Source organism: Kogia breviceps, chromosome 18, assembly GCF_026419965.1.
Source record: "Kogia breviceps isolate mKogBre1 chromosome 18, mKogBre1 haplotype 1, whole genome shotgun sequence".
In the NCBI taxonomy this organism is placed as follows: Eukaryota; Metazoa; Chordata; class Mammalia; order Artiodactyla; family Physeteridae; genus Kogia; species Kogia breviceps.
In genome coordinates this window covers 38,997,568-39,025,366 of record NC_081327.1, presented here as the reverse complement: position 1 = coordinate 39,025,366, position 27,799 = coordinate 38,997,568, and the positions used below count along the sequence as shown (strand labels likewise).

General features: G+C 48.0%; 1 protein-coding gene across 1 annotated transcript in view; it reads right to left on the bottom strand.

The window, feature by feature from the left end:
• Positions 1-3,034: 3,034 nt before the first annotated feature.
• Positions 3,035-27,799, bottom strand: part of CDH5 (cadherin 5) — a 37,043-nt gene continuing 12,278 nt past the window's right edge. The window contains exons 3-12 of the mRNA XM_059045185.2: positions 20,754-21,042; positions 19,709-19,825; positions 18,450-18,614; positions 17,395-17,582; positions 15,402-15,652; positions 11,966-12,108; positions 10,046-10,170; positions 9,581-9,689; positions 7,281-7,526; positions 3,035-5,179 (exon numbers count right to left, since the gene is read on the bottom strand). Coding sequence (XP_058901168.1) covers positions 4,665-5,179; positions 7,281-7,526; positions 9,581-9,689; positions 10,046-10,170; positions 11,966-12,108; positions 15,402-15,652; positions 17,395-17,582; positions 18,450-18,614; positions 19,709-19,825; positions 20,754-21,042 — 2,148 coding nt within the window. The 3' untranslated portion in view covers positions 3,035-4,664. The remainder of the gene's footprint in view (positions 5,180-7,280; positions 7,527-9,580; positions 9,690-10,045; positions 10,171-11,965; positions 12,109-15,401; positions 15,653-17,394; positions 17,583-18,449; positions 18,615-19,708; positions 19,826-20,753; positions 21,043-27,799) is intronic.

Below are 27,799 nucleotides of genomic sequence, written 5' to 3'. Positions count from 1 at the left end.
TTTCTGGAGTTGAAAGTACAATAAGTGAAAGGAAAATACACTAGAAGACCTCAAGAGCAAATGTAAGTTAGCTGAAGAAAGGGTCAGCAAACTTGAAGATAGGTTAATTGAGATAATCTAGTCTGAGGAGCAGAAAAAAAAATTAATAGAGCCTTAGATACCCATTGGACATTAGCACGCATCCTAATATACGCATAATGAGAGTCCCAGAGGAAAGGAGAGAGAGACAGAATATTTGAAGAAATAATGGTCCCAAACTTCCCAAATTTGATAAAATATTAATCTACACATCTAAAAACTTCAATGAACTCCTAAGATCAACTCTAGACACATCATAATGAGACTGTTGAAAATCACAGAGGGAATATTGAAAGCAGCAAGAGAGAAACAGCTTATCACATAAAACATTTCCTCAATAAGATTAACACTCAATTTCTCATCAGAAGCCAGGGAGGCCAGAAGGCAGTGGGAGGACATTCAAAGGGCTGAAAGAAAAAGCCTGTCAACCAGTAATTCCATATCTAGCAAAACTATCCTGCAAAAAATAAAGGTGAAATCAAGACTTCCCAGATAAAATAGATTCCTCACTAGCAGACCTTCCCTACAAAATATACTAAACGGATCATTCAGGCTGAAATGAAAGAAAATAGTAACTTGAATCCACATGAAGAAATAAAGATCAGTGATAAAGGTAACTGTATAGGTAAATATAAAAGACAGTATAGGGCTTCCCTGGTGGTGCAGTGGTTAAGAATCCGCCTGCCAATGCAGGGGACGTGGGTTTGAGCCCTAGTCCAGGAAGATCCCACGTGCCGTGGAGCAACTAAGCCCGTGAACCACAGCTACTGAAGTCCGCGTGCCTAGAGCCCATGCTCCACAACGAGAAGCCACCGCAATGAGAAGCCTACTCACCGCAATGAAGAAGAGCCCCCACTCGCCGCAACTAGAGAAAGCACACACGCAGCAATGAAGACCCAATGCAACCAAAAATAAATAAATAAAATAAATACATTTATAAAAAGAAAAAGCAGTATATATATATAGTTTGTAACTCTTTTTTTCCCTGCTATATGATTTAAAAGACAACTGCATAAAGCAGTAATTTTAAATCTATGTTGATGGGCATACGATGTATAAAAATGTAATATGTACAACAGTGATAGCACAAAGGAGGGGGGAGGGAGTGGATCTATTAGGGGCAAAGTTTTGTACACTTAAATTAAGTTGGTACAAATTCTAACTGGATTGTTATAAGTTAAGATTTTAAGTATAATCCTTAGGAGAACCATTAAGAAAAAAACGTAAAATATAGTAAAAGAAACGTCAAGAGAATTAAAATGGTACACTGTAAAATATCTATTTAACATAAAAATGGCAATAGTGGGGTAATAGAGGAACAAAAAAGACATAAGACAGGGCTTCCCTGGTGGCGCAGTGGTTGAGAATCCGCCTGCCGATGCAGGGAACAAGGGTTTGTGCCCCGGTCCGGGAAGCGGCTGGGCCCGTGAGACATGGCCGCTGAGCCTGCGTGTCCGGAGCCTGTGCTCCCCAATGGGAGAGGCCACAACAGTGAGAGGCCTGCGTGCCACAAAAAAAAAAAAAAAAAAAAAAAAAGATGTAAGACAAAGAATACAAATAGGAAAATGACAGGCATAAACCCTACCTTGTTGGTAATTACATTAAATGTAAAAGGATTAAACATTTCAATCAAATAAAGATTGGTAGAATGGATAAACTGCCCTGATCCAACTATATTTTGTTCACAGAAGACACAAATACGTGTCTTTTTTATATTAAAAGACACAAATAGGTTGAAAAGAAAAGGATAGAAAAAGATAAACCATGTAAACAGTAACCAAAAGAGAGCTGGAGTGACTATACTAATATCAGACAAAATAGACTTCAAGATAAAAATTGTGACTAGATGTAAAGAGGTACATTTTATAATGCTAAAAGGGTCAATCCATCAAGAAGATATAACAATTATAAGATTATATGCCCATAACGACAGAGACTCAAAATATATGAAGCAAAATCTGACAAGAGTTGAAGGGAGAAATATACAATTCAACAGTAATAGCTGGAGATTTTAGCATTAGACTTTCAATAATTGATAGACTATCTAGACAGAAGATCAGTGTGGAAATAAAAGTCTTGAACAACACTAACATACCACTATAGAATTCACTCTACAACAGTAGAATACATACTCCTCTCTAGTGCACATGGAACATTCTTCAGGATAAAACATATGTTAGGGTATAAAACTAGTATCAGTAAATTTACAAGGATTTAAATAATAAAATTTATGTTCTCTGACCACAATGGAATGAAATTAAAAGTCAATAATGGAAGGAAATTTGGAAAATTCACAAATGTTTGGAAATTAAACAATACATTTCAAATAACCAATGGATCAAAAAAGAAATCCCAATGAAATTAGAGCAAAATTGGAATTAAGACAAATTGCCCCCTGAGAGCTCGAGGAAGTAGTGTTTATCCAGAGCACAGTTTGCAAAATATCATCCCTGGGAGAGACACTGCCCAGGAAATCCTGCAGGAAATCAAGGAGCAGGGGCCTTGCTGAAGTGAGCTTCATCTCCCAGCTACCCAATTCAAGTCCTAAGTTGGGCAAAGAGGCTTCCTGTTCTCATTTTTGATTGTGAGGTTTTCCAGGCAGGACTCCAATGTTGGGGTCCACACACCCCACTAAAGTGCCAGCTGCTCAATCACTGTTGTCAACCAGCTAATTAGATTGATTTCCTCCCTCACTGCTGATGTATATCACTCGTCTGGTTCATTTGTCAGTTGGAAAAGGTGTGGCAGCTCCAGCTTCCAGAGGCTCTGCCTGCTGTGTAGAGTCGGGGTGGGATTGGGGTAGGTGTCCCTTGTTATTCTCTGCTGCAATCACTTTCCTGCAGTGTGTTTCTGAAATCCTGACTGCAAATGTTGCCTTGCACCCTGGGTTCCTCTGATGATGGTCGTGGTGTATGTGCTTGTGTTTCACATGAGCTCGCTCAGCTCTAGAAAGAGAAGTATTTCAAGATTTTTCTTTATTTAGTTATAAAAAAATACAGTATGTACCATGCACCAGTGTAGCCAATATATATATAGTCATTGTCACTAGAGCAATTACTACAATGATAGGAAATAGAAGGTTACAGGAATTTGTTTATCCAACTAAAAAACCTGAATTAAAATTATTAACCTAAATAGCAACCTGCTTATTATGCAAAAACCCTTATTCTATATGTTTGTGAGAGCTAGAAATGTATAAGTATTATTAGTAAAAAAAAAAAAAAAAAATGAAAAACTCGTTATTGGTTAAAAGTGAAAAGTCAGTGTTATCTACAATCCCCTGAATTGAGGGGCCTTGCCCAGAGCAGGAACCTTGGTCCACGACAGATGGTGAGTTAGAGAGTTTGCCTCCTTCCCCGCACCCCTGTCGAGTGATGCCACTTCCCCAAGGTGTGTTTGCGGTGGAAAGTTCCGTACGTGGCTGAAAGTGGAGGAGGAACAGGTGACCACTGGGCCTGAGCGGGGGCCTTGCCTTCTGCAGGGATGGGGCCCTGCTGGGGTTCCCTGAGATGTGGCAACAACGAGGTGTAAAGGCAAATGGCACAGCTGTGTTGCGCAGTCACGTTTGGGTTTGGACTTTGGCCAGAGTTGATGTGGGTCACACCTTAAGTGCCTCTAAGTCAAGAGATCAAGAGTAGATGGAGAGAAAGAAAAAAGAAAGAGACAGCGTGAATGAGTGACGGGGCGAGGCGGGGAGAGGTCTTCTGCTCTGGGAACATCTGTCCCGCTTCCCAGGCAAAACTGGAGGGGTGTCGTGAGTCTCAAATTGGGGTCACAGCGACTCCCGGCCCTTTCTGGAGGGAGTGGGTGTGGAGGTGGCCCTCACCCTATGATCTGTGATCTCGTTTGGTCTCCACTGTCCCTCCAGGATGAATTCACAGTTGCTTTAAAGTTCAGCGAGCCATTCCCCTGACCTTGCATGAATTTTCAGTACACAGTACAGCATAGTTACAGGCGTGGCAAGCCAGCGAGGTCACCTCAAGACCCAAGGTCGGGAGACGTCAAGAGCCCTTCCTCCCTTTTGACAGGCCTGGGGAGAGGCTGCAGAATGCTGGGGGTCTTGGGAGGGTGTGAGGAAGCTAAAGCAGGGCAGGCCTGGTGGGCGGTCCCGGTCTCCTGCGGGACTGGGCTACAGAGAGTCTTGCCCCACAGTCATACCATCTAGCCCCTTGCCTCCAGGTGACAGGCACCAGGATCCCCCCCCCCCGCCCCCCCCCACGGGTTCAGGGACCTCAGGGGAAGACCTCCCCCTGGCAGTTGAGCATAATCTGCTTTGAGAAGCCAGAGAAAGTCTTTGAGTTGGACCCGTAGTCGCAGGTGACAGCTTTATGTGGATGTCTCAGCCCAGACAGAACACCAACCAGCCTGGTGTTTTCCAGCCTTTTGGGAGTAGCCATCACTGAAATATGTTCCTGGACGTTTCAGGGACTTGGATTTTGCCATCCAAGGTGGTGAGGTCTCTGGGACCCATGAGGAAGGGCTGTTAGGCTGGGACATGAGTGCTACGATTGGAGGGCTCAGTGCCCGTGTCCGACTAGCCTGAGCTGCAGTGGTTTGGGTCCCCAGGCCCAGAGGCCCGCGGTCCCCTAATACACCAGCTCCTCCCGGGGATCCGAGCCATACAGCTCAGCCAGCATCTTGAACCTGGGCCCCCAGTCATTGAGAAAGTCATAATCGATGTCCGAGTCAGATGAATCGGTGCCCAGGGAGCTGAGGGACTCGGCGATGGACTCGGCGCCCTCGTAGCCGTAGATGTGCAGCGTGTCGTAGGGTGGGCCGCCGCCGTCGTGGTCCGCCTCGTCCTTCTTCACCTCGATCATCGCGGCCATCTCCCCGGGCCCGTGCGCCCCGGGCGCGTGCCGCGGCGGCTTCTGCACCTGCGCGTAGAGGGACGGCCGCGTGTCCAGCGCTGGCCGCGGGGGCTTGGTCCCACCGTGGCGCACCGAGTTGAGCACCGACACGTCGTAGCTGGTGGTGTCCATCTCGCCGCCGCCCTCCTCGTCATAGGTGACCAGCTGCTCGTGTATCTCCGGCACGCTTTTGCCGTGGGCGCGCGCCTGCTTCCGGAGCCGCCGCCGCAGGATGATGAGGAGGGTGATCACTGCGAATGAGCGAGCCAGAGCTGGTCAGCCATGGCCCAGCAGACGGGGGGACCCCCCCCCCCCCGCCCCTTGAGGTTTACCTGCACCCTCCCCTCCTCCCTGGGAATCCCTGGGCCAGCCCAGCTCCCAGTGACAGCTGGGCCAACACAGAAGTTTTGGTTTGGTCTAGACACCTGGTGGGTCCACCCTCACTCCCGCTCCAGAGTCATCTCCACCCCACCCCCACCCAGGATCCATCCTTGTTGGTGTCCTGGCCACAGTAGGGGTGGGGGGGGGGAAGCAACAGAGTGGGCCTCCCTCAAGTTCATTGTCTCCTGCCACTCTCCTCCCCATCTACCCGCATCCTCAGTTCCTCCCTCCTCTTAACCGCTGTGGCAAATCCTTCTGTGTCTTGTCCAAAGGCCAGGAGGCCAGAGGTTGGGGCAGAAATGGGGAAAGGGATGGAGTTGGAATTTGGAGTGCAAAGATTCTGAGCCATGATGATGATGATGATGGTGGGTCATGGTGGTGCTGGTAGACAGGGCACCCATTGCGGTAGCAGCAGCTACCCTTGAGCACCTACTGTATACATGCTGGCATGGTATTGGCACATTTTCATTTCATATTCTTTTACTCAGAGTGGGTATTAATATCCCATTTTACATGAGCAGACCGAGCTCAGAGAAGCTGAGTGACGTGCCCAGAGTCCCATGATCAGGCAGTGATGTGATGTTGGCCCTGCTCAAAGCTCTGAGGTGTCTGACTGCATGATGGTTGCCAACCCCTAGGAGGGTGGACCATGTGGGGCAGATAGCTCCTAGAAGTAGGCTCAGAGCATCCCTAGACTCCGTCCTTCTAGCCTCGAGTTACTTAACAAACTGTTCCATGCATGAGAAAAGCCAGCATGTCCTCTCTGAGCCTCTGTTTCCTTGCCTGTAAAATGGAAGTGGTGACTCCTCTGCTCTGTTTATATTTGATAAGGTGGCTGTGAGGTTAAGTGCAATTCTGTGTGTGGTGGTGATGCCACTATATCATTATTAGTAATTTTTATTGAGAGGAAAATCTGGGTCTGGACTCTGCCACAGAAGCCCCAGAAGGGGGGGCACTGCCAGGGGGCCTCTCAGGGAAGCCACTGGCAGGAAAGGCCTGGAGCAGATAACGTGGGTCCCTCACTGTGTCCCCCGGTCCTGTCATTGTAGTGCACAGGGTGACCTCTAACCACTCAAGGGCTTCCTCTGGAGGGCTAGCCCCTGCCCCAGGTGCAACGCAGAACTTACACCTCTGGGAGGAGCCCCACCATCAGCTGGTGGGCACCGTTGGAAAAACATGGGCTGTGAGTGCCGCCACCCAGTCTCCAGTGATAAGCAGCTCCGGTGTCCCATGGTGGCAGCTTGTGTGACAACTTGCCCTTGATTGGCTGCCTACCTTTCCAGTCTCACTCCCCCTCTTCCTTCTGGGGCTTCCTGGGAGTGCCTCTCAAATAAACCGTGCGCACCCCAGTCCTGGTCCTAGGGTCTGCTTCCTGGGGAACCCAAACTAAGGCAAAGCCTAAAATGCTCCTAAAATTTCTGAGGCCCAAACAAGAAGAAAAGAGATATCAAGGCTGGAGAAATCCTAAAAATAGAAAGAAAACCACTGGCGATAATCTAAACTAGAAATTTCAAACTTTCCATTTCTCTCCAAAAGAAGAACTGGATCCTCTTTTTTTCAAAACAGGTGCAACTTGTGGGATCTTAGTTCCCTGACCAGGGATTGAACCCGGCCCCTTCGCAGTGAGAGTGAAGAGTCCTAACCATTGGACCGCCAGGGAATTCCCTCAGAAGAGTTTTTATATAAATAAATGCCTAGAACAGTGCCTAGCACACAATAAGTGCTCAAAATATGTCAGTTGAATGAGTGAATGTTATATATAAAGTATTTTAAACTGGGGAAGGAGCCTTGAGTCCCCCCTTCTTCCCCCCCTCCCCCGCCATCCCCACAGTTAGGCACCCAAGGAGGTGAAGCTTACACCTAGCACAGGGCTGCACTAGGGCCTGGAGGCAGGGTTGGGCCGGGATCCCTGGCCTCTTCCTTCTCCTGTGAGCCCCCTCAATGTCCCCTCCCATCCTCCTGGGCACTGACCTGTGATGGTGAGGATGCAGAGGAAAATAGCTACCAGCGCCTGGATGCTGACGCCCACCTGGGCGGCCACCTCCTCACACAAGGTGAACTCGCCGCGTTCGTTGCACTTGCACACGGTCACATCCAGCATGCTGGTGCCTGTGAGGCTTGGCCTCCCGTTGTCCGAGATGAGCACGGGCAGGTGGTGGACCTTGGCGCGCTCTCGGTCAAAATACCCGTACTTGACTGTGATGTTGGCCGTGTTATCTGGAAACACCAAGGCATCGGGGTCAGGCTCTGCAGCCTGGAGTGCCTCTCCTCCCATCCACACTGACGGTGTGGCCTGCCACCTCCAGGAAGCCCTTGGTAACTGCACCAGCCCACGTGCTGCCTGGGCTGTGTCTCTGCCCTTTTCACCCCCTGCCTCAGGTTTTAGCCATTTGAGCGCAGGTCTGTTCCTCCAGAGAGGGGATGTTTAGGGCAGCTGCTTCGACCTAGCCTCTAAGAAGGACTTGGCCAGAATGTAAAACCCTTCCTTTCTGTTTCTGTGGGCAAATGATATGCCTGACCCCTAACCCTACTTCCATAAAAGGTGACTGTCAGCTAATTAACGCATTGTTTCAAGCTTTGATGAGCAATCGGGGAAGTAAAGTCTTAAAAAGTCTTTTAGCATCGGCCTAACTTCTAAGGCTGTTTTTGCTATCCCTGAAAATCCATTAGAAAGTAAAAACAATGCACAGTTCCCTGGGGCACTGAGGGAATGATTGCATATGTAATTGAGGATTCCCTGGTCAGGCTGGAACTGAGAATGCGCTTTGGCCCAAATATTGGCTCTCTGTCTCAGTTCCAATCAGTCCGTGTACAGAATCCCCCAGGCAGATTTTTAAACAGGCTGGTTTTTCAGAACCGCCCCCCTCCACTCCTCCTTCCTTTCCCCCCTCCCCTCTCCCGCATTTCTGATTCAGTGGCTGGATAATCTGCCCTTTGTTGGCTCCTAGGAGATTATGATGGTTAGAGGGTCCAGAGATTCCCTGTTCCAGGGTTTACCTAGCGGTGGAGGGGTTGGCACGCTCAGGAAGCCAAAAGCAAAGGAGGCCATCTTTTAGATTTCAAATGGAAGCCAATTACATTTCATTATTAAGTAGCCATGTCTGTTATCATTGAAAGTAATAACGATATGGCCACTGACACTATGAGGGAAGTTAGAGGTTTCTCACTATACTCATTTAATATTGTAGCGGGACATTCACGTTCTAAGTGAACCTGAGATCAACAAGCTAGTCTCCTGGTCACATATGGGGTGTCTTTGGGTTGGTGCTTAAGCTTTCTTCTCCACTGCACACCTCCTCTGAGGCAGGATTGAGGTGGGCACTGAGGATGGGGTGACAGGTCTTTTTTCCATATTATTTACTACTAAAGACAGCGGAATGTTGAATGGTCTGTCATTGACTGTCAGCGCATCATAGCCACCATCCCCACCCCATAGGAGGCTCCTTAAGGACGAGTCTGTGGCTGATGCCCTGGGGCTGCCCCTCACTCTCAGGGACCCCACTCCCTGACCCTCCTCAAAGGTGGCAATGGCTGTTTCTATACAGGGATCCTCACCAACCACAGTGTTGCCAGTTAGGGATGGGCAGGGATTCCACCCCATTCTGGGTGAAGGATTGTTCTATTTAGACCCAAGGGGGATTTTTTTGTGTTTTTCTGAGGAAGGTGCAGAAGCCATGGAAGCCTGTCTGCTTTTGGCTGGAATTCAGTCAACTCAGCATTGTCACTCTCGGAAGCACATACGCATGAGAAACTCTGATTGGCCGCTACTGACATCACAGGACTCTCTAGGCTGTGATTGGTGGACCAGATCCTGTCCTGAGGACACCTGGTGGTAAGTAGTCATTGTAGCCAAATTAAAACAACTGTATTCTTGGCATTTCGGGTTTCAAATGTCCAGTTTTGTCTTTGGAAGCAACCTCAAAGTTCCACATCACAGAGCAATTTGCAGTTGTGCTGAGCACAGGAAGGAGTCTTTGGCTAGTTTGCGAACCAAGCTGTCTACACCGCATATCTATTCTGTGCCCCTCAGTGACCTGAGCCTCTTATGGGGAAGGGCAGGCCATGTGGACTTAGCAGTGTGCCAGGGTGGCTCTGACCATTGCACACACCAGTTAGGCATTTGGTGGGAATTGTACAAAACCTCCTGTAACTTGAAAGCCCTCCTGAGGGCCTGCTCCCAGTTCACTGGCTTGGTCCTTGACCCTGGCTCTTCAAGACTCAACCCCGTGCCCGAGCCCCCCAGGAGCCAGGCTGACTGCCTTGAGGCGCACCGTGATTATCCGTGAGGGTGAAGTTGCTGTCCTCAGTGCCCAGGGAAAACTTGAACTTCACAACTCGTGGTGTTACATCCTTGTCTATTGCTGAGATTTGCACGACCAGCTAGAGGGTGGAAGATGGGGATGGTCATTAGCGGTGTTGGGTTGGCCGGGGTTTCAGCGACGGGGAGGGACTTTGGGTTTAGACCTGACGGTGGCTGCCTCTCACCTGTAACACTAACCTAAATGGTGTCCACAGAGCCACTCTTTCTACCACCACCTCCCCGCCAAGCTACTCACTACACATTCTCTCTGAGCCTCACTTTCACCCTCTGTAGGGATAATGTCACCTTTCCTCAAGGCCGTTGTACAAGTTACGTTCAACTTAGTGAAATGCCCCCTGACCCTGGCTGGGAGGTGCTGCTTGTCGGCCTGCCCCAGGCGGGCGCTGCCTTGCCCTCCCACCTGAGCTAGACTCACCTTGCCCTGGGCAGCGTTCTCACACACTTTGGGCTCGTAGGGCTTGGCAAACTCTGGGGCATTGTCGTTCTCATCCATAACTTCGATGTGGACCTGCACGATGGATTCTTTGCCCGTCGGGGTCCCTGCAGGGGAAAGGACTCATCACTACAGTGGGCTCAGCAGGTGCCAGCCTTGGGATTAGAATATGTATGGATGGGAGTCCTGGAGGCTGCACTTTTTGCCGGAAGAGGGCGTTATGGACATCTGGAAGGAAGGCCAGGGATGGCGTTCTGGTCGAAGGGAGTGGAAGGGGAAGGGGGTAAAGCTTCAAGCACAAGGATATTTGCTAAAGAATTATTTGTAAGAATCGAAAAGGTAAACAACAGAAGTGTATTTTTAAAGGTTTTGATTAAAACAAGTAAGTAATTATTAAATCAATTCAGCAATTTAATTAAGCAATCAAACTAATTTAAATAAATTAATTTTGAAATATTTGAAAAGGTAAAACGATCTAAGTGAGATTGCATTAATAAATTACGTCAGTTTAAAAGAATGGACCATGTGGCTGTTTGCAATGCCCAGGTAAATTACATTTAAAAAATTACAATCTTTTTAAAAAAGATATTTTAGTACCATGAGAAAATGATTCTGGAATAAGGTTAAGTAAAAATGCAGGATATGATATTTATACAAGTATTATGATCTCACTTGTATAAAAATACATATAGTAAAAAGACCAGAGGAAATACACTACAGTGCTAACAGTAATTATCTGTGTATGGTGGGAATATGAGGGTATAATTTTCTTCTACTTTTTTGTATTTTCCGTATTTTAAAATGGACAGCAAACTATTACTATAAGATTTAAAAATTGTATGAGTGGGCTTCCCTGGTGGCGCAGTGGTTGAGAGTCCGCCTGCCGATGCAGGGGACACAGTTTCGTGCCCCGGTCCGGGAAGTTCCCACATGCCGCGGAGCGGCTGGGTCCGTGAGCCATGGCCGCTGAGCCTGCGTGTCCGGGGCCTGTGCTCCGCAACGGGAGAGGCCACAACAGTGAGAGGCCCGTATACCGCAAAAAAAAAAAAAAAAAAAAAAAAAAAAAATTGTATGAGTGAGATTAGATGGGGAAGAAAGGGGCAAAGGCTGATCTGGACAGTACGCAGGAGTCCATTGAAGCTGACCTGGCTGCCATGTGGGGGACATGCTGCCAGCAGGAAGCAGGGGCCCCTCAGGGTAGCATTGGTGGGGCCCTGGCCAAGTCACCTCTTTCTGGGCCCTGGTGGTCTCTGTGTAAGGTGGGAATATTGATCCTTCTCCCAGAGGACAGTTGTGATTTTCTCATAGAGGCTAAGAGTGCAAAACTCTGATACTTGCCTTTCCCTTTGGCAGCAGTTACACTAATTTCTGGAGAATCTAACAATCTTGGAGTTGGAAACTGCTTCAGATTTTGAATTCAGCCCACTAACTGGCACATAAACACCCTCCAAAGCAGCCTTTTCCAAACGTCCACTATAATAAGAATCACACGGCACTCGTTCAGTGCACATTCCTTGGCCCCATTTCTGACTTACTGGACCAAAACCTGCAGGGAGGCACCTGAGAAGCTCTGTGGTTAAGAGGTGCCTCAGGTGATTCTCATCACAGGGACGTCTGGCAGCCTGTTTTGGAACAGTGCTTCTTCACCTGTAGTCCGCATGAGATTCTGATTCAGTCTGGGGTTGGGGCCTGATGTTTTGCTCATCTAACAAAGTCTCAGATGACGTGGATGCAGCTGGTCCATCCACACTTGAGGATGGAGGTGCTATAGCATCCCAACCAAGTGGTGCATCAGCAGGTTCTTATAGTACCTCTGGAGACCCAAAATGATAGATTTTGCCGATTTTAAAAGGATGACAAAAGGAGAGGAGCCCAGGTCCCCCAGCAAATGGGGCCACTCACCACTAGAATCCAGCTCTTTGGCCTCCACTGTCAGGTTACACCAGGGGTAGACTTCTCTGTCCAGCTCCTTCTCATTGTAAATATTCCCCTGCTTGGTTATTCCGAAGAACTGGCCCTTGTCACTTGTCCTGCGGATGGAGTATCTGCCCACGGGAGAGAGTTTCAAGGTTTTCCATTGTTCTTTGCTGAGTGCAAACTCCCCAGCAGGACAGATGAGACCCTTCAGGATCTGTCCCTTGCATCCATCCCCCATCCTCATCTCACTGCTCATTGCACTTGACCACCCAGAGGGAGTCAGAGTAGTGAGATAATCCCTTTGATGTTGGCACTGTTGCCATTACTAGGCTGAGGGTGGTACTTGAGACTCCATCAACAGCACTTTCAGAGTGCTGTTGGCACTATAATTAACTATACCACAGCTTGGATCGGATTTTGGGATTAATGAAAAGATAGTTGGGCAAGAGCCAGGAAGAAATAAAAAAAGGGGCTGGAAGAGGTACGAAGTGATTGAAAGGAAATTAAATTTGTGAAGTAAAAATTGGAAAAGTTCTTAAGGGAAAAGGCATGAAGAGAAGAAAAGAGAGATGAAAAAATATATAACATTCCAAATACATATTTTTCTAATACTGAGGAAAATTCCAGAACAAAGAGAACAGAAGAAATAACAAAAGATATAATAAAAGAAAACTTCCTGATCTGAAGAAAGGCCCAAGTTTATAGAAGAGGTCATTGATATTAGGCATAATTTTAAAAAGAGATCAATATTTAGCTATATCATAATGACACTTTTGAATTTCAGAGCTATATAAAGAAACCAAAAAGAGTCCAGACAGAAAAGATACGTCCTTATAAAGAAAGAGTAATCAGACTCACCCCAGAGATTCTCACAAAGTTAAATGCTAGAACACATTGATAATATTTTTGATTTGTAAATATGCAAGGATTCAGGAAGTATATCATCCACAAGATGAGTCCTGAAAAAATTTTTTTTTGAAAACTCACTTCATCTAAGGAAGTGTCTCAAAATAAAGTAAAAAAAAATCTGGTTTGGGAGGAATTAAAATTAAACTATTGATATCTTTATCATATATAGGAAGGCAATGGTGTGTGTGTGTGTGTGTGTGTGTGTGTGTGTGTGTGTGTGTGTGTGAGAGAGAGAGAGAGAGAGAGAGAGACAGAGAGACAGAGAGACAGAGAGACAGAGAGAGACAGAGACAGAGAGATAGACAGAGATTTTTAACTAGAAAATATTGGTCCAGGAAAACATTTAAAATTTTACAGATAGAAGTAAATCGCACTGGTAGAAGTAAAAATGCATGTACTCCACCCAAATATCTATGAGAAAATAACATGAAAAAATGGACTGTACAACAAAGATGGGGGAAGAGAAGAAAGTAATTAAGTTTGAGAAATAGCAAATGTAAAACAAGATAAAAGAAGTAAGATCAAACATATCATTTACAATGAAAGATGTAAATAGGTTAAACACAAAACATCTCAGTGTAGATTAAAAAGCAAATATGAGGACATGGGGGGGAAGGGGAAGCTGGGGTGAAGAGAGAGTAGCATGGACATATATACGCTACCAAATGTAAAATAGATAGCTAGTGGGAAGCTGCTGCATAGCACAGGGAGATCAGCTCGATGCTTTGTCTTGACCTAGAGGTGTGGGATAGGTGGGGTGGGAGGGAGGCTCAAGAGGGAGGGGATATAAGGATATATGTATACATATAGCTGATTCACTTTGTTGTACAGCAGAAAGTAACACAACATCGTAAAGCAATTATACTCCAGTAAGATGGAAAAAAAAAAGCAAAGCCAATTACATTCCAGTTTCAAGAGACAACTTACTGCCAATAACCTAGAAAAAAATTAAAAGTAAAGGTCGGAAAATTTATTTCAGGCGAACATGAGTAACATGAAAACAGGACCGACAAACTTTACATCAGGCATCATGGAATTGAGGACAAAATGTTTAAGCCGAACAAACTGGGTAATTCATAAGGATGAGAGTGACAAGTCAATATGAAGGTACAATAGTTATAAACCTTTGTTAACTGAATAGAAAAATTAAAATACATAAAGCAAAAGCTTAGATATTCCAGAAAAAAACAGACAAAAAGACACACAAAGACAATTGCATTACGTCACAGAACAAGTTAAAGCAAAGCCAAAAAATGCCCTACCAATTGTAAATGAAAAAACAGTCTCTTAAATAAACCGTTGGATCAATGAAGAAATAAAAATTGTCATTACAGACCATTTAGAATAGAATGGCCATGAAAACAGTCGTCCTAAAACTTATGAGATGTGATCAAAATGGAGGTACACATTTGTCTTTAACAGGAAGACCTGATAACAGAGAAACATTAACTCTCCCCAAATTGATATGTAAACACAATTCTCATTAGAATTCTGATGCTTTTTTAAAAACTGAAGAATTTCATGGTTCCCATGGAAGAATGAGTGTTTGAGAATGTATTAAAGATATATAAAGTGAAAAAACACTTGAGGGAGGGACTTGCCTTATACATACCAAGTTTTAGTATCAAGCTGCTACAATAAAACAGAATGGCTTCGCCACAGAACAAAGGATTCAGAAATAGATTCAGGGATATACAGGAACTTAGTGTGTAACAAAGGTAGAAAACGATGACTTATTTGATTAATGGTGCTGGCAAAGTTGGCTACCCCTTCAGAAAAAAATGAGATTGATGGAACTTCACACTCTCATATATGTTGTGTGGCTCTAGAAAGTATGAGTTGGAACCACATCTTTTGTCACAGAGGGTAGGGGAGAGGAGTCTGGTTCAGATAGAAGAACAAGTAGTGATGAAATGGGTATAGTATGATCCCAAAAAAATTGTAAAACAATCAAATCCCCCAAACAGACAGAGGACAAATCCACCATAAATGTATGTAGATGTTTGTGTGGTCACGAAGAAAGGCACGAATAGGACCACAGCACACCATGAACATGAGTTGTCTGGAAATATGTTTTCTTTAGAGATCCTTGTGTTGTTTCATTGTGTGAAATAAACACTTTTTCCTTTTGTGGTTTTGGGAAGACAGATGTAATCATGTTTAACGAAGGGGTTTCACGGATGTCAAGGTGGTTGCTCTCTTGACTGTCACGTCTCCCCAGATGGGACCTGTGGGAGCCCGTACCTCCCCTTCAAGGTGGAGCAGACAACGGGAAGCTCTGATGGCCGGGGCCGTGCTAGGTGTGTGCCTGGGCAGAACAAGATTCCACCTGGCCACATGGGTTAGTAGAAGAGCTTGGGCTGCTTGTCCTGCTCTGGGCATGTCCCACATACCTTCTGGGAGAAGCCAGTTTCCCCCTCTGAGTCCTGGGCTCAGTCCAGCAGGCCTGAGAACCTCAATGCCTGGGTGGCGTCGTGCTCATCACCATCCTCACGCCTTGCACCCCGCTTACCTGATGCTCCGCTTAGCGGCATCGGGGTCCACGGCCAGCACTGAGCCGATCAGAGGTTTCTTCTGGTTCTCCCGCAGTTGGAAGTGGTAAAAGGGCTTCTGGAAGTTGGGGGGCTCATCCACATCTGTGACGTTGATGATGACACGGGCGATGTTCTTGGTGGAGGTGCTGCTCAGGTAGCGGAGGTCGATGGTGGGGTCCGTGGCCTCGATGGTGAAGCTGTATTGCTGGATGTGTTCATAGTCCAGGGGCTGCGGAAGGAAGAACTATGGTGAGTACTTGCTCTGAGCCAAGCACACGGTTGTGATCTTCACAGCAGCCCCGCAAGGTCATACTGGGCTGACCCCCCTTTTTACAGATGAGGGGCCTGTGGCCTGGCTGTCTCCAGCTGTCTCCCGTGTATCCCGACCGTGGCTCAATTCCAAGGATTGAGGACAACCAGTGGATCAGCCACAGTCTTGCTGTCAAGGGGATCACAGACTAGTGGTTCTATCCACAGCTCCTTAAAGACATTCGTTTTCTTTGTGCCTTTGCTCAAGTCTCTTCTCCTGCCCTTGCCCGCTTGGCATATTCCTGTTCACCCCTCAGGAAGCCAATCTGAAGGTAATCAGATGTCCTCTCAGAACCCATTCCTGCCCCTCCCAACACAGGTAATTGCTCCCTGCCTGGGTGCCCTTTTTGTCTGTGTGTCTCTCCTCCCTACTGGCTGAGAGCTTTGGTACCGTGGAGGCCTTCTGACTCCCCTGGGTATATCTAGTCCCCAGCACAGGGATGGACCAGAGAAGGACTCGGGAGAGGTCTGCTGGAGGAATGGCCTGGCTCAGGCACAGGGGTTCTGGAGTGTCCCCTTTGAGGCAGGTCATCACTGGCCTTGGCCTCCCAGTCCTCTGCATGGCCATTCTGAAGCAGTTCGTGCCCCTGGCAGACCTTCCCTCCTCTTCTAGATTCAGCCAGTCCAACTGCTTTCTCAGCAGCAGCCACTGCCAATGGCCACCCCCTCCCAACGGCAGGCATTCACGATTTCCTTACATGCTGCTGGCTTTCAGCTGTAAGCACTTGTAATCTTCCAGGGCTTTCCTGGCCCGTGCCCAGGGCAGATCAGAAAGTACCAGGGACGGGACTTCCCTGGTGGTCCAGTGGTTAAGAATCCGCCTTCCAATCCAGGGGAACGCAGGTTCGATCCCTGGTCAGGGAACTAAGATCCCACATGCCACGGGGCAACTAAGCCCACGTGCCACAACTACTGATGTCGCGCGCTTCAACTAGAGAGCCTGTGTGCCGCAAGCTACGGAGCCCGCGCGCTTAGGAACCCTCGCGCCACAACTACAGAGCCCACGCGCCCTGGATCCTGCATGCCACAACTAGGGAAGAGAAAACCCACACACCACAACTAGAAGAGAAGCCCGCGGGCCACAATGAAGAGTCTGCATGCTGCAGCAAAAGATCCTGCATGCTGCAACTAAGACCTGATGTGGCCAAAAATAAATAAATAAATAAATAAATAAATCTTAAAAAAAAAAAAAGAGGAAGAAAGTGCCAGGGAGTGAGCCCCCAGGAGCCCTCAATCAGCCCACAGCTGCTGCGACTCTGAGGCATATTCCACACCGTCCCCTAGATGTCCCCAGTGAGACTGCACCCCACTCGCCCATGGTGATCACCTGCTCATTGAGGAGCCTGTATTAGTTTTCCTCCTTTTCACGTCTCACTGCTCCTGGGGCTTCCTGAGATCACTCCCCAGGTAAACTATTTACACCCAAATCCTTGCCTCAGGGTCTGCTTCCGGGTTAGCCCAGCCTCAGGCACTGACCCTTCTGTCCTGGCTCCCCTTCCCAGCGCCAGGGTCACAGTGTCCACGAACACACGGCCAGCTCCAAACTGACCCAGAACGTGCACCTTTGGTGGCCTCTGATCTGGGAGCAGCCCCTGGCCGAGTCCTGAGGAAGCCGGGAGCCCCCAACCCCACATCTGACGTCACCGCCACAGGTCTGCGAACCTTCATGGGCTTGATGATGCCCTCGTTGCGGGTGGGGTCAGGCTCGATGGTGAAGGTGTCCCTGTACTCGCCCTGCACGATGCTGTACTTTGTCTTCCGGTTCTGGGGCTCGTCTGGGTCCTCCACAAACAGAGAGCCCAGGGGGCTGCCCACACGGATGTCTTCGGGCACAGAAAAGATGTACCTGGCTGATGCAAAGAGGCGCCCCAAAGGGCACTGGGTTAATGAGATAGATGAGGCGATTGTCCCCCATACTATCCCAATACATTTTGTTACAGGAAACGGGCACAATAAAACAGTAGTAGTAGTAGTAGTAGTAGTAATGCCTCTGGAATTTTGGGTTCCAAGGCAAAGAGGTTCTGCTCTCTCTGTCCTTCCATCCACCTGACAAGTAGTTATTAAGCATCTATTGTATGTCAGGCACCTCGTTTGGGGACCTATTAATTGACAATTGAGAGAATCTCTGCCTTCAGGGAGCTTGTGCCGTACACGAGGCCATTTCAGGAAAACCCACCTGTCCTTGGGGTGGCTGAGCCTCTGCATGAGCCGTCAGCATTGGAGTTGCAAGTGTTGAGTCATCTGACTTTCCTCCCCAGCCCACCCAGGGCGTGTCAAAAGCTCTTGTCAGACATTTTTCTTGGGGGGGAATCCGTCTGTGGGTGGGTCAGAGCCCAGCCCTGGCTCTGGATATGGAGCTTTGGTGAACCCCTGCTTCCCAGCTCGTGGGGATTTTCTAGCTGGGGGTCTGGGTTTTCCTGAGCTCATGGGATCTGGGTGAAAGTGGTCCTATCTGGTAGTGGGGCCCGGCACACGGTGGCGTGCAGCAGGGAGCGTGACTTCCTGCTGGCCTGTGAGGGCTCCGTGGCAGGGGCAGTTGGACAGCCTTGGGAACACGTTCAGAGACGGGGAGCACCGCAAAGACATCCCTGACGTAGGCCCGCCCTGGGTTGGAGAGAGAGGTAGACGGATGCCAGGCTCCTCTCAGAGCTCCCGGGTCACCGAGTCTGGAGTATCCCGACCCTCGCCCTGCCCGGGGCCCTAGGGGAGGGGCTCACACTGTGTGAAGATGGGAAAGTTGTCGTTGACGTCCTGCAGAGAGATCAGCACGGTGGCCGTGCCCGATTCCCCCCGGAGGCCCTGGGCATCTCGTGCTTCCACCACGATCTCGTACTTGGCCTTCTTCTCTCGGTCCAGGTTTTTGTTCGCTGTGACAATTAGTCCTGCAAAAAGTGTCACATCAGGAGCCGTGTTACTTGGGGAGCTTTTAACAAATAGTGATGCCTGGCTGCTACCCAGGGGGCACCTGGCTTCAGAGCTCCCCAGGTGGTGATTTCACTGTGCAGCCAGGACTGAGAGCCAGGGGTGAACCACCTTCCACCTCCGTGCCCTGCACTGCTAGGCCACACGCTTTGGTCCAATATTGGTCGCAGCCACCTGGAGCACTGGGTTGAGCAAGAGCCTGAGGCCACATCTAGGCTCCGAGTGGGAAGAGTGCTGTGATGGGTTGGTGATGGCTTCCTTGGTGCAGCATAGGTTGTGCTGTGTAATTGCCATCGCTCTGAAAGATGGCTTGCCTCAGGCCTGACCACCTGGGCTTCTGTCTTGCTCCCAAGACTCAGTCCTTACAGTTTTCTGGGTCACGTGGAGTGGATAATGACGATGGGCCATGTTACCTAATTCAGGCTTCACAGCTACCATACAGGGTGAATATAAGCTTCCCCACTTTTGGGGGTGGTACGCGGGCCTCTCACTGCTGCGGCCTCTCCCGCTGCGGAGCACAGGCTCCGGACGCGCAGGCTCAGCGGCCATGGCTCACGGGCCCAGCCGCTCCGCGGCACGTGGGATCCTCTCGGACCGGGGCACGGACCCGTGTCCCCCGCATCGGCAGGCGGACTCTCAACCACTGCGCCACCAGGGAAGCCTCCGAGCTTCCCCACTTTTGAGATTAGGGCCCTAGCGCTCACAGAGGTCAGTTGACTTGCCCACGGTCTTTAGAAGCAGTGAGGAGCAGAAATGGATTCGGAAACCAGATCCGTTTGATTCCATAGCTAGAGCTGCCAACCAGTATTCTCTTCCACCTCTCGTGTCAATGCTTGGGTCCTGACTTTGTCCCCTGGACTTGAGTTCACATCTTGGGCACCTGTCTGCCTCCTTTTGCCCTCACCAGCCACCTTGTCTCGACGTAGGGTACCAACTGCTTCCAAAGGGTGGTGTAGGTCAGTGGTCAGTGACGCCTGGAAGACTGGGCTTCCCTCGGTGCCTGCACCTCCACCCCCTCCAAGCCAGCGCCGCCCAGGGGCTTAGTCACACTGACCAGAACCACGGATGCTGAAATGTTCTTCTCCCTTCAGGAGCTGGTACATGACAGAGGCGTGGTCTGCCACAGTGGGATCATCTGCATCCACTGCTGTCACCTGGATGACCGAGGTCCCTGTGGGGAGAGAACCCAGGGTTGCTGCTTTGTGATGGCCAGCCCCTCACCCCATTCCCAGAGGAGGACAAGTGGGGCTCCCGCTGTTCCTTGAACCCCCCTCCCCCAGGTCCTGAGGGAGAAAAGGCTGCTTTGTTTTCTGAGGAGCCTGCCTGGGGGCAAAGTGCTGGCAGTGGTGGAGGCCCAGCTCCGTCAAACATGAAGGGCAAAGAGAACAGGTGGTTTTCATTTACGGGGGAAATGAGGGAAGAGGTGAGTGGCTGAGGTCATGGGGAGAAACAGTAAGGGCTGCTTCTTCCTTCTGGAAGCATGAGAACAAGAGAATAGGAAGGGCCCCCAAAGGGCTGGGTTCACATCTCTTTCCCCTTGAACTCCAGGCCCCCCATACTTAACAGGAAGGTCTGGTCCTGAGTCCTGGTGAGAGAGCCTGCACTAAGGGCTGGGGAAGGGACCCCTTTTCTGGCAGCCCCTGGAGGCTGGGGGTAGAACTGAGGAAGGAATAGTCTCCTCTGGAGGCCTGGGGTCCAGGCTGCTGATATACCTTGGGATGAGGTGTGTCCCTCTCCCGCCCCCCTTCACTCCTGCATGGACCCTAAAGGTGACTCCTTGTCTTGGTGGCAGAGTTGACCTCCTTCATGTGCAAAGGCTACGCTCTTGGCATGCCAGCCCTAAGAGAGCAGTGGGTGGCGTTGGCTCCAAAGAGTAACAAGACGTGTCTGTGTGTGTGTGTGTGTGTGTGTGTGTGTGTGTGTGTGTGTGTGTGTGTGTATGTGTGAGACGGTCAGGGCTCCGTGTGGGGCCAGGTCAGAGCTTAGTCTGCCCGGAACTCACTGAATCCTGCCCCAGGCAGTGAAGCTGCCGATGGGAGAGGTGCCTCCATGCCAGGGATGAGTGAGGGGAGAGGGAGACAGACAGACCGGGAACGTACCTATCCCTGACATCTCGGGCACGGAGGCGTTGAACACCCGGTGCGTGAACACAGGCCAGTTGTCATTGATATCGTGAACTTTGATGGTGAAGCTGGAAGGAGACTCCAGGTTCTTCTCAGTGTCCTTGTCCACCACGAGGGCGATGAGGTGGTACTCAGAGATCTTCTCCCTGTCCAGCCTCTCAAAGGCATACACGTCCCCTGTGCTCTCGTCAACCTGGAAGACCTTGCCAGCAGACTCTCCTTTGAGCTGGTACTTGGTGTTCTTGCGGTTCACGCTTGATTTAATCTAGGAAAGGAGAGACGCCGTGAACTGGAAATAGTGGTGGCTGTGTGCGTGTGAGTGTGTGCCCGTGTGAGTATGCCAGGGCATGGCATTATTGAAAAAACCAATTATATAAACTTACAATTAAATGAATCATATTAAAAACAAAGGTAACGTACTATAAATCTGTTGCTTCCTAATACTGTAATTTTACTATGTTCTCTTGAGTTTTTTTTTTTTTTTTGGCGGTACGCGGGCCTCTCACTGCTGTGGCCTCTCCCGTTGCGGAGCACAGGCTCCGGACGCTCAGGCTCAGCGGCCATGGCTCACGGGCCCAGCCGCTCCGCGGCATGTGGGATCCTCCCGGACCGGGGCACGAACCCACGTCCCCTGCATCGGCAGGCGGATCCTCAACCACTGCGCCACCAGGGAAGCCCTCTTGAGTTTTTTAAAAAACTTTTTTTTTACATCTTTATTGGAGAACAATTGCTTTACAGTGATGTGTTAGTTTCTGCTTTATAACAAAGTGAATCAGCTATACATACACATATATCCCCATATCTCCTCCCTCTTGTGTCTCCCTCCCACCCTCCCTACCCCACCCCTGTTCTTGAGTTTTTATGTTGATCGTATTGAATGATGGAAATATTGGATAATGCTGTGTTAATGCACATCTGTTCCAAACTCTGCCTTCAGTGGCATCAAGTTGGTAGCTTGCAACAGACATGGTGAAAGTATTTACACCAAGGAAATTGGCAAATGCTACAAACAGAATCGTTTCCCCTCAAAAGCCAGTTGTCAACTATTTATCAGCACATCACTGGTCTCAGTCATTTAGTTTTGGAATGATACATAAAATGTTCTCTTTTTGGAGATTTACAACCTATATAGTCCTGCAGAAAAGAACTCCACTGAGCTTTGTTTAACTCAGGATTTCCTATACTTGTGAGACAACTGAATCCTTTTTCTTTGTTACACATACTATTAGTGTCCTTAGGAATAAGACTTGGAAAATAATGTGTGTAAAGCAATTTGCACAGGCTCTCAATAAATGCTAGTTGTTATTCACACTAGATGCCTACATTAAAGGGTATTAGATGTTTAGAATTGCTGGACATTCATTTATAGAATCTTGGAAACAGAGGCTATTAGGAACATAAGCTAATCATATTTCATACGTGTCGAATGGTCCTCCCATAGGTGGTTAGGATGTTCAAAAAATAGAGTTCAAGTGGCAGGGACATATATACACTATCAAATAAATGTAAATTAGATAGCTAGTGGGAAGCTGCCACATAGCACAGGGAGATCACCTCTGTGCTTTGTGACCACCTAGAGGGCTGGGATAGGGAGGGTGGGAGAGAGGGTGATGCAAGAGGGAGGAGATATGGGAACATATGTATATGTATAACTGATTCACTTTGTTGTAAAGGAAAAACGAACACACTATTGTTAAACAGTTATACTCCAATAAAGAAAAACATGATAAACATTGACAAAGAGATTATGCAAGGAGTTACTAAAATCAAACGAAACTTGAGGGAAGATTGGTTTGACAATGCTTTGGCTAGAGACTGTGTATTAAAGGAAGGATTAAAGAGAAATAGCAAATAAAAAAAAAATAGAGTTCAATTCAGTAAAAGAAAAAAAGCAGATGCCTACAGGGTGCCAGCCTGGGAGCATAAAGATAGTCCAGACCCCATTCTTTCTCTCAGGGCCTGGTTTGAAGCAGCAGAGGCTGAGGTTTTGAGGAAGGGCAGCGTTTAAGGGTCAGTTGGAACAAGAGCCTTGAGTGAAGGTGTTGCATGAGAAAGGCTGCAGGAGAACCTGAGAGAGAGTGGGGTCTCAAGACAGAAGAGGGAGCATCAAGATGGGTGTGGTCAAATCCCACGAGGTCTGGAAAGCATCCCTAGGCTTAGCAGCGGTGCGGTCATCGGAGCCCTTGGTGAGAGCAGCGTTAGGGGGTGGTGGATTGAGAAGCCGGATGACAGGGCTTTAGAGAAGAGTCCGGGAGGTGAAGAAGTGGGAACAGGGAGTGAGGCTCCTCCCCCTTGGTGGGCAGGGAGGGAGAGAGGTGGGGCTGTAGCCGGAGGTAGTGGAGAAGCATCCTGGGGCAGGGCTGTAGGTGTGCAGGGGCAGATGGTTCGTGGGGGAGGTCCCGAAGCCCAGTGGCTGGGACATATGATGAACAGGTGGGCAGGAGGCCAGAAGTGATGCGCCAGCTCTGGAACCTGTGACTTGGGCGGAAGGACAGTGGGGGTCAAGCAGGAGGGACAGTCTGGGGCCCTGTATGAGTTACTCAGGGTTAGGATAGGATGGTCATTCCAAACCTGGTTCTGGTGGGTGCATTAGGATCCATGTGGGCAGGGGTGGCAAGGGGGCGTGAGTCAGCTTTGATCTGTTACTGGAATTCTGCCTGAGATTGCATTTGACTCACACCTAAACAGCTTTGATAAAAATTTCTCAATATCATCAACTAAATAGTGTTTAAAAGACTTCATTTGAGGGCTTCCCTGGTGGCGCAGTGGTTGGGAGTCCGCCTGCCGATGCAGGGGACACGGGTTCGTGCCCCGGTCCGGGAGGATCCCACGTGCCGCGGAGCGGCTGGGCCCGTGAGCCGTGGCCGCTGGGCCTGTGCGTCCGGAGCCTGCGCTCCGCAATGGGAGAGGCCACAGCAGTGAGAGGCCCGCGTACCACAAAAAAAAAAAAAAAAAAAAAAAAAGACTTCATTTGGGTATGAGTTTCTGTTTTCCTTTCCTCCAACTTTTGTTAAATAGACTGTATATTTTAGAACAGTTCTAGATTTATAGAAAAATTGAGGTGAGAGTACAGAGTTCCCATACATCCTGTGCCCAATTTCCCTGTTATTAACATCTTACATTAGTATGGTACATTTGTTGTAATTAGTGCACCAATATTGATATATTATTATTAACTAAAGTTCATATTTTGCACAGATTTCCTTAGTTTTTACCTAATGTCCTTTTTCTGTTTGAGGATCCCACCCAGGATACCACATTACATCTAGTTGTCCTGTTTCTTTAAGTTACTCTTGGCTGGGACAGTTTCTCAGATTCTCCATGTTTTTTTTTTTTTTTTTAATTGAAATATAGTTTATTTACAATGTTGTGTTAGTTTCAAGTGTACAGCAAAGTGATTCAGTTATATATCTATGTATATATATACAAATATACATATATATATTCTTTTCCATTATAAATTATTACAAGATACTGAGTATAGCTCTCTGTGATGTGTGGTAGGTCCTTGTTGTTTACCTAGTTTATATATAGTAGTGTGTAGATGTTAATCCCAAACTCCTAGTTAATCCCACTCCCCCCTTTGGTAACCATAAGTTTGTTTCCTTTGTCTGTGAGACTCTGCTTGTTTTTGATGACCGTGAGAGTTTTGAGGAGTGCTGGTTGGGTGTTTTGTAGGATGCCCCCTATTGGAATTTGTCTGGTGTTTTCCTCACGATTAGACAGACTGAGGTTATAGGTTTGGGCTTCCCCTTTTTAAAATTATCCCTATATTTGGATATAACATCTTAATGCCAAAAGCTATGCTGACCCATGTTTGCGGATTCAGAAGGCCACTCAGCTCCCATTGTCCAGCAAACAGCTCTGTAAACAAAGGCTCCTGGCTCTGATCTTGGTAAACAAGGACTTCCTTCCCTCCGATGACGTCTTTGGAGCCAGGAGGTAATCCTTGGAGCCCTGTCCTTGCCTCTCCCAGACACCGTTGCTTCTTCCCAGGGTGGGGATTGCACGGGACCCTCGGTCCCCACGCCAGGTGCCAAGTGCACACCGTTGGCAGGTGACGGCCGGCCTGACGCTCTTCCTGCTGTGCAGAGGACTTCGGGCGAGCTGTCCGAAGTCTGCCGTGTCCGGGCTGGGCGGCTTGCCCGTGGCCCTGCTTGCTGCTGACTGTCCCTGACTCAGCCCGTGGATATTCGTTGGGGGGCAGCCATTCTCTTTGGAGGTTGATTCATGGCACACTCATCCCCTTGGGAAGGAGTAGATGGGCTGATGGCATTTTCCTCTAGGGCACAGAGTTCACATCGATGTCGGGAGTCAGGAACCCTGTGCTTTCCTAGGGCTCTATCCTGGTTTCACTGTGTGACGCTGGGCAAGCGCCTTCCCCTCTGAGTGGCCAGACTGAAGGATCTGAATTTCCCAGCCATTCTCGGTGTCCAGAGGAGGCCTGGGCACAGTGAGCAGTGGAGAGGGCTGTGGGCAGGGCTGTGAGTGTAGATTCCCCAGCTGGGGAAGCCACTGCCAGCTGCCATGGCGTTTCTGGTGCTGAGGCCAGACTTGACCCTGCCCTATCTAGGGGTCCTTTCTGGCCTGCTTCTCTATAACCATAGGGCTCCCCCACCTCCAGCATGTGTGGGGTTCTTTGTCTGATACATGCTGCCCTTCTAGACCAGGGTGGGCAAACTGTCTCTGTAAAGGGCCAGATAGTAAAAATTTTCGACTTTGTGGGTCATATGGTCTTTGGGACAATTACTCAAATCTGCCATTGTAGCATGAAAGCAACCACGATCATTTGTTAAGTGCATGGCGTGGCTCTGTTCCAGTAAAACTTTATTTACAAAACCGCGTGGCGGGGCAGTTCTGCCAGCCCCTATTTATGTATTTACTTATTTAATTGAATTATAGTTGATTTACAGTATTGTGTTAATTTCTTGTGTACAACAAAGTGATATATATGTGTGTGTGTATACATCTTTTCCATTATAGGTTATTACAACCTACGGAATATAGATCCCTGTGCTATGCAGTAGGTCCTTGTTGATTATCTGTTTTATATATAGTAGTATGTATACGTTAATCCCAAACTCCTAATTTATCCCTCCCCTGCTTTCCCCTTTGATAATCATAAGTTTGTTTTCTATGTCTGTGAGTCTGTTTCTGTTTTGTAAATAAGTTCATTTGTATCATGTTTTTAGATTTGACATATAAGAGATATCATATGATATTTGTCTTTCTCTGTCTGACTTACTTCACTTAGTATGATAACCTCTAGGTCCATCCATGTTGCTCTAAATGGCAAGATTTCATTCTTTTTTATGGCTGAGTAATATTCCATTATTTATAGGTTCCACAGCTTCTTTATGCATTCATCTGTTGATGGACACTTAGGTTGCTTCCACGTCTTGGTTATTGTAGATAGTGCTGCTGTGAACATTGGGGTTCATGTATCTTTTTGAATTAGAGTTTTCACCTTTTCTGGATACATGCCCAGGAGTGGGATTGCTGGCTCATATTGTAACTCTAGTTTTAGTTTTTTAAGGAACCTCCATACCGTTTTCCATAGTGGCTGTGCAAATTTACATTCCCACCAACAGTGCAGGAGGGTTCCCTTTTTTCCACGCCCTCTCCAGCATTTATTATTTGTAGACTTTTTGATGACAGCCATTCTGGCTGCTGTGAGGTGATACCTCATTGTGGTTTTGATTTGTGTTTCTCTAATAATTCGCGATGTGGAGCATCTTTTCATGTGCTTGTTGGCCATCTGTATGGCTGCTTTGGAGAAATGTCTGTTTAGGTCTTCTGCCCATTTTTGATTGGGTTGTTTGTTTTTTGGATACTGAGCTATATGAGCTGTTTATATGTGTATATATATGTATATATATATACATATATATATATATTTTTTTTTTATGGTACTCGGGCCTCTCACTGTTGTGGCCTCTCCCGTTGCGGAGCACAGGCTCCGGACGCGCAGGCTCTGTGGCCATGGCTCACGGGCCCAGCCGCTCCGTGGCATGTGAGATCCTCCCGGACCGGGGCACGAACCCGTGTCCCCTGCATCGGTAGGCGGACTCTCAACCACTGCGCCACCAGGGAAGCCCTGTTTATATATTTTGGAAATTAAGCCCTTGTCAGTCGCATCATTTGCAGATATTTTCTCCCAGTCTATAGGTTGTCTTTTTATTTGGTTTATGGTTTCCTTTGCTGTGCAAAAGCTTATAAGTTTGATTAGGTCCCATTTGTTTATTTTTGATTTTATTTCTTTTGCCTTGGGAGACTGACCTAAGAAAACCTTGCTGTGATTAATGTCAGAGAATGTTTTGCCTATGTTCTCTTCTAGGAGTTTTATGGTATCATGTCTTATATTTAAGTCTTTAAACCATTTTGAGTTTGTTTTTGTGTATGGTTTGAGGGAGTGTTCTAACTTCACCGATTTACATGTGGCCAGCCCCTGTTTTAGACCACAAGCTCCATGACGGTGTGGACCATGTCTGTCTTTGCCCCCTGACCATGTCCCAGAGCCCAGCCTTGTGCTTGGACCATAATTCCTCTCACCGGTACACTGATCTGTCTTTAGCTGACCCTTTAGCTTCCAAGAAACTGACGTGGTGAGATTTTAAAGCACTGGAAAGGAATTCTTCTCCTCAGTGAAAGCTCTTCAAATACCTAATCCTGTCGTGGTGTGTGAAATATACCAATACCCTGTCGTGGTGTGTGAAATTCCACCACTAGAGCCATTCCTTTCCATTCGAGTGGATGGTTTTGACCTCAGCGACCTTTTGACACAGGAAGATAGTTCATTAGTCCCTCAGATGAGCTCCAAGCTCTAGGAAGGTGACTGAGGATGGACAGGTTTTAAATGGGATGAAATGAGGGTTTAGAGTTCTAGGCACCGCCCTGGAGCAGGCTTGGGTCCAGTGCCTCGTTATGGGTGTCCTAGAATCCGGAGCTCATAACTCCCTAGATGCTAGGACAAAACACCCTGAGAGACAGGGCTCTTTGAGGAGGTTCAAAGGCCTCGACTA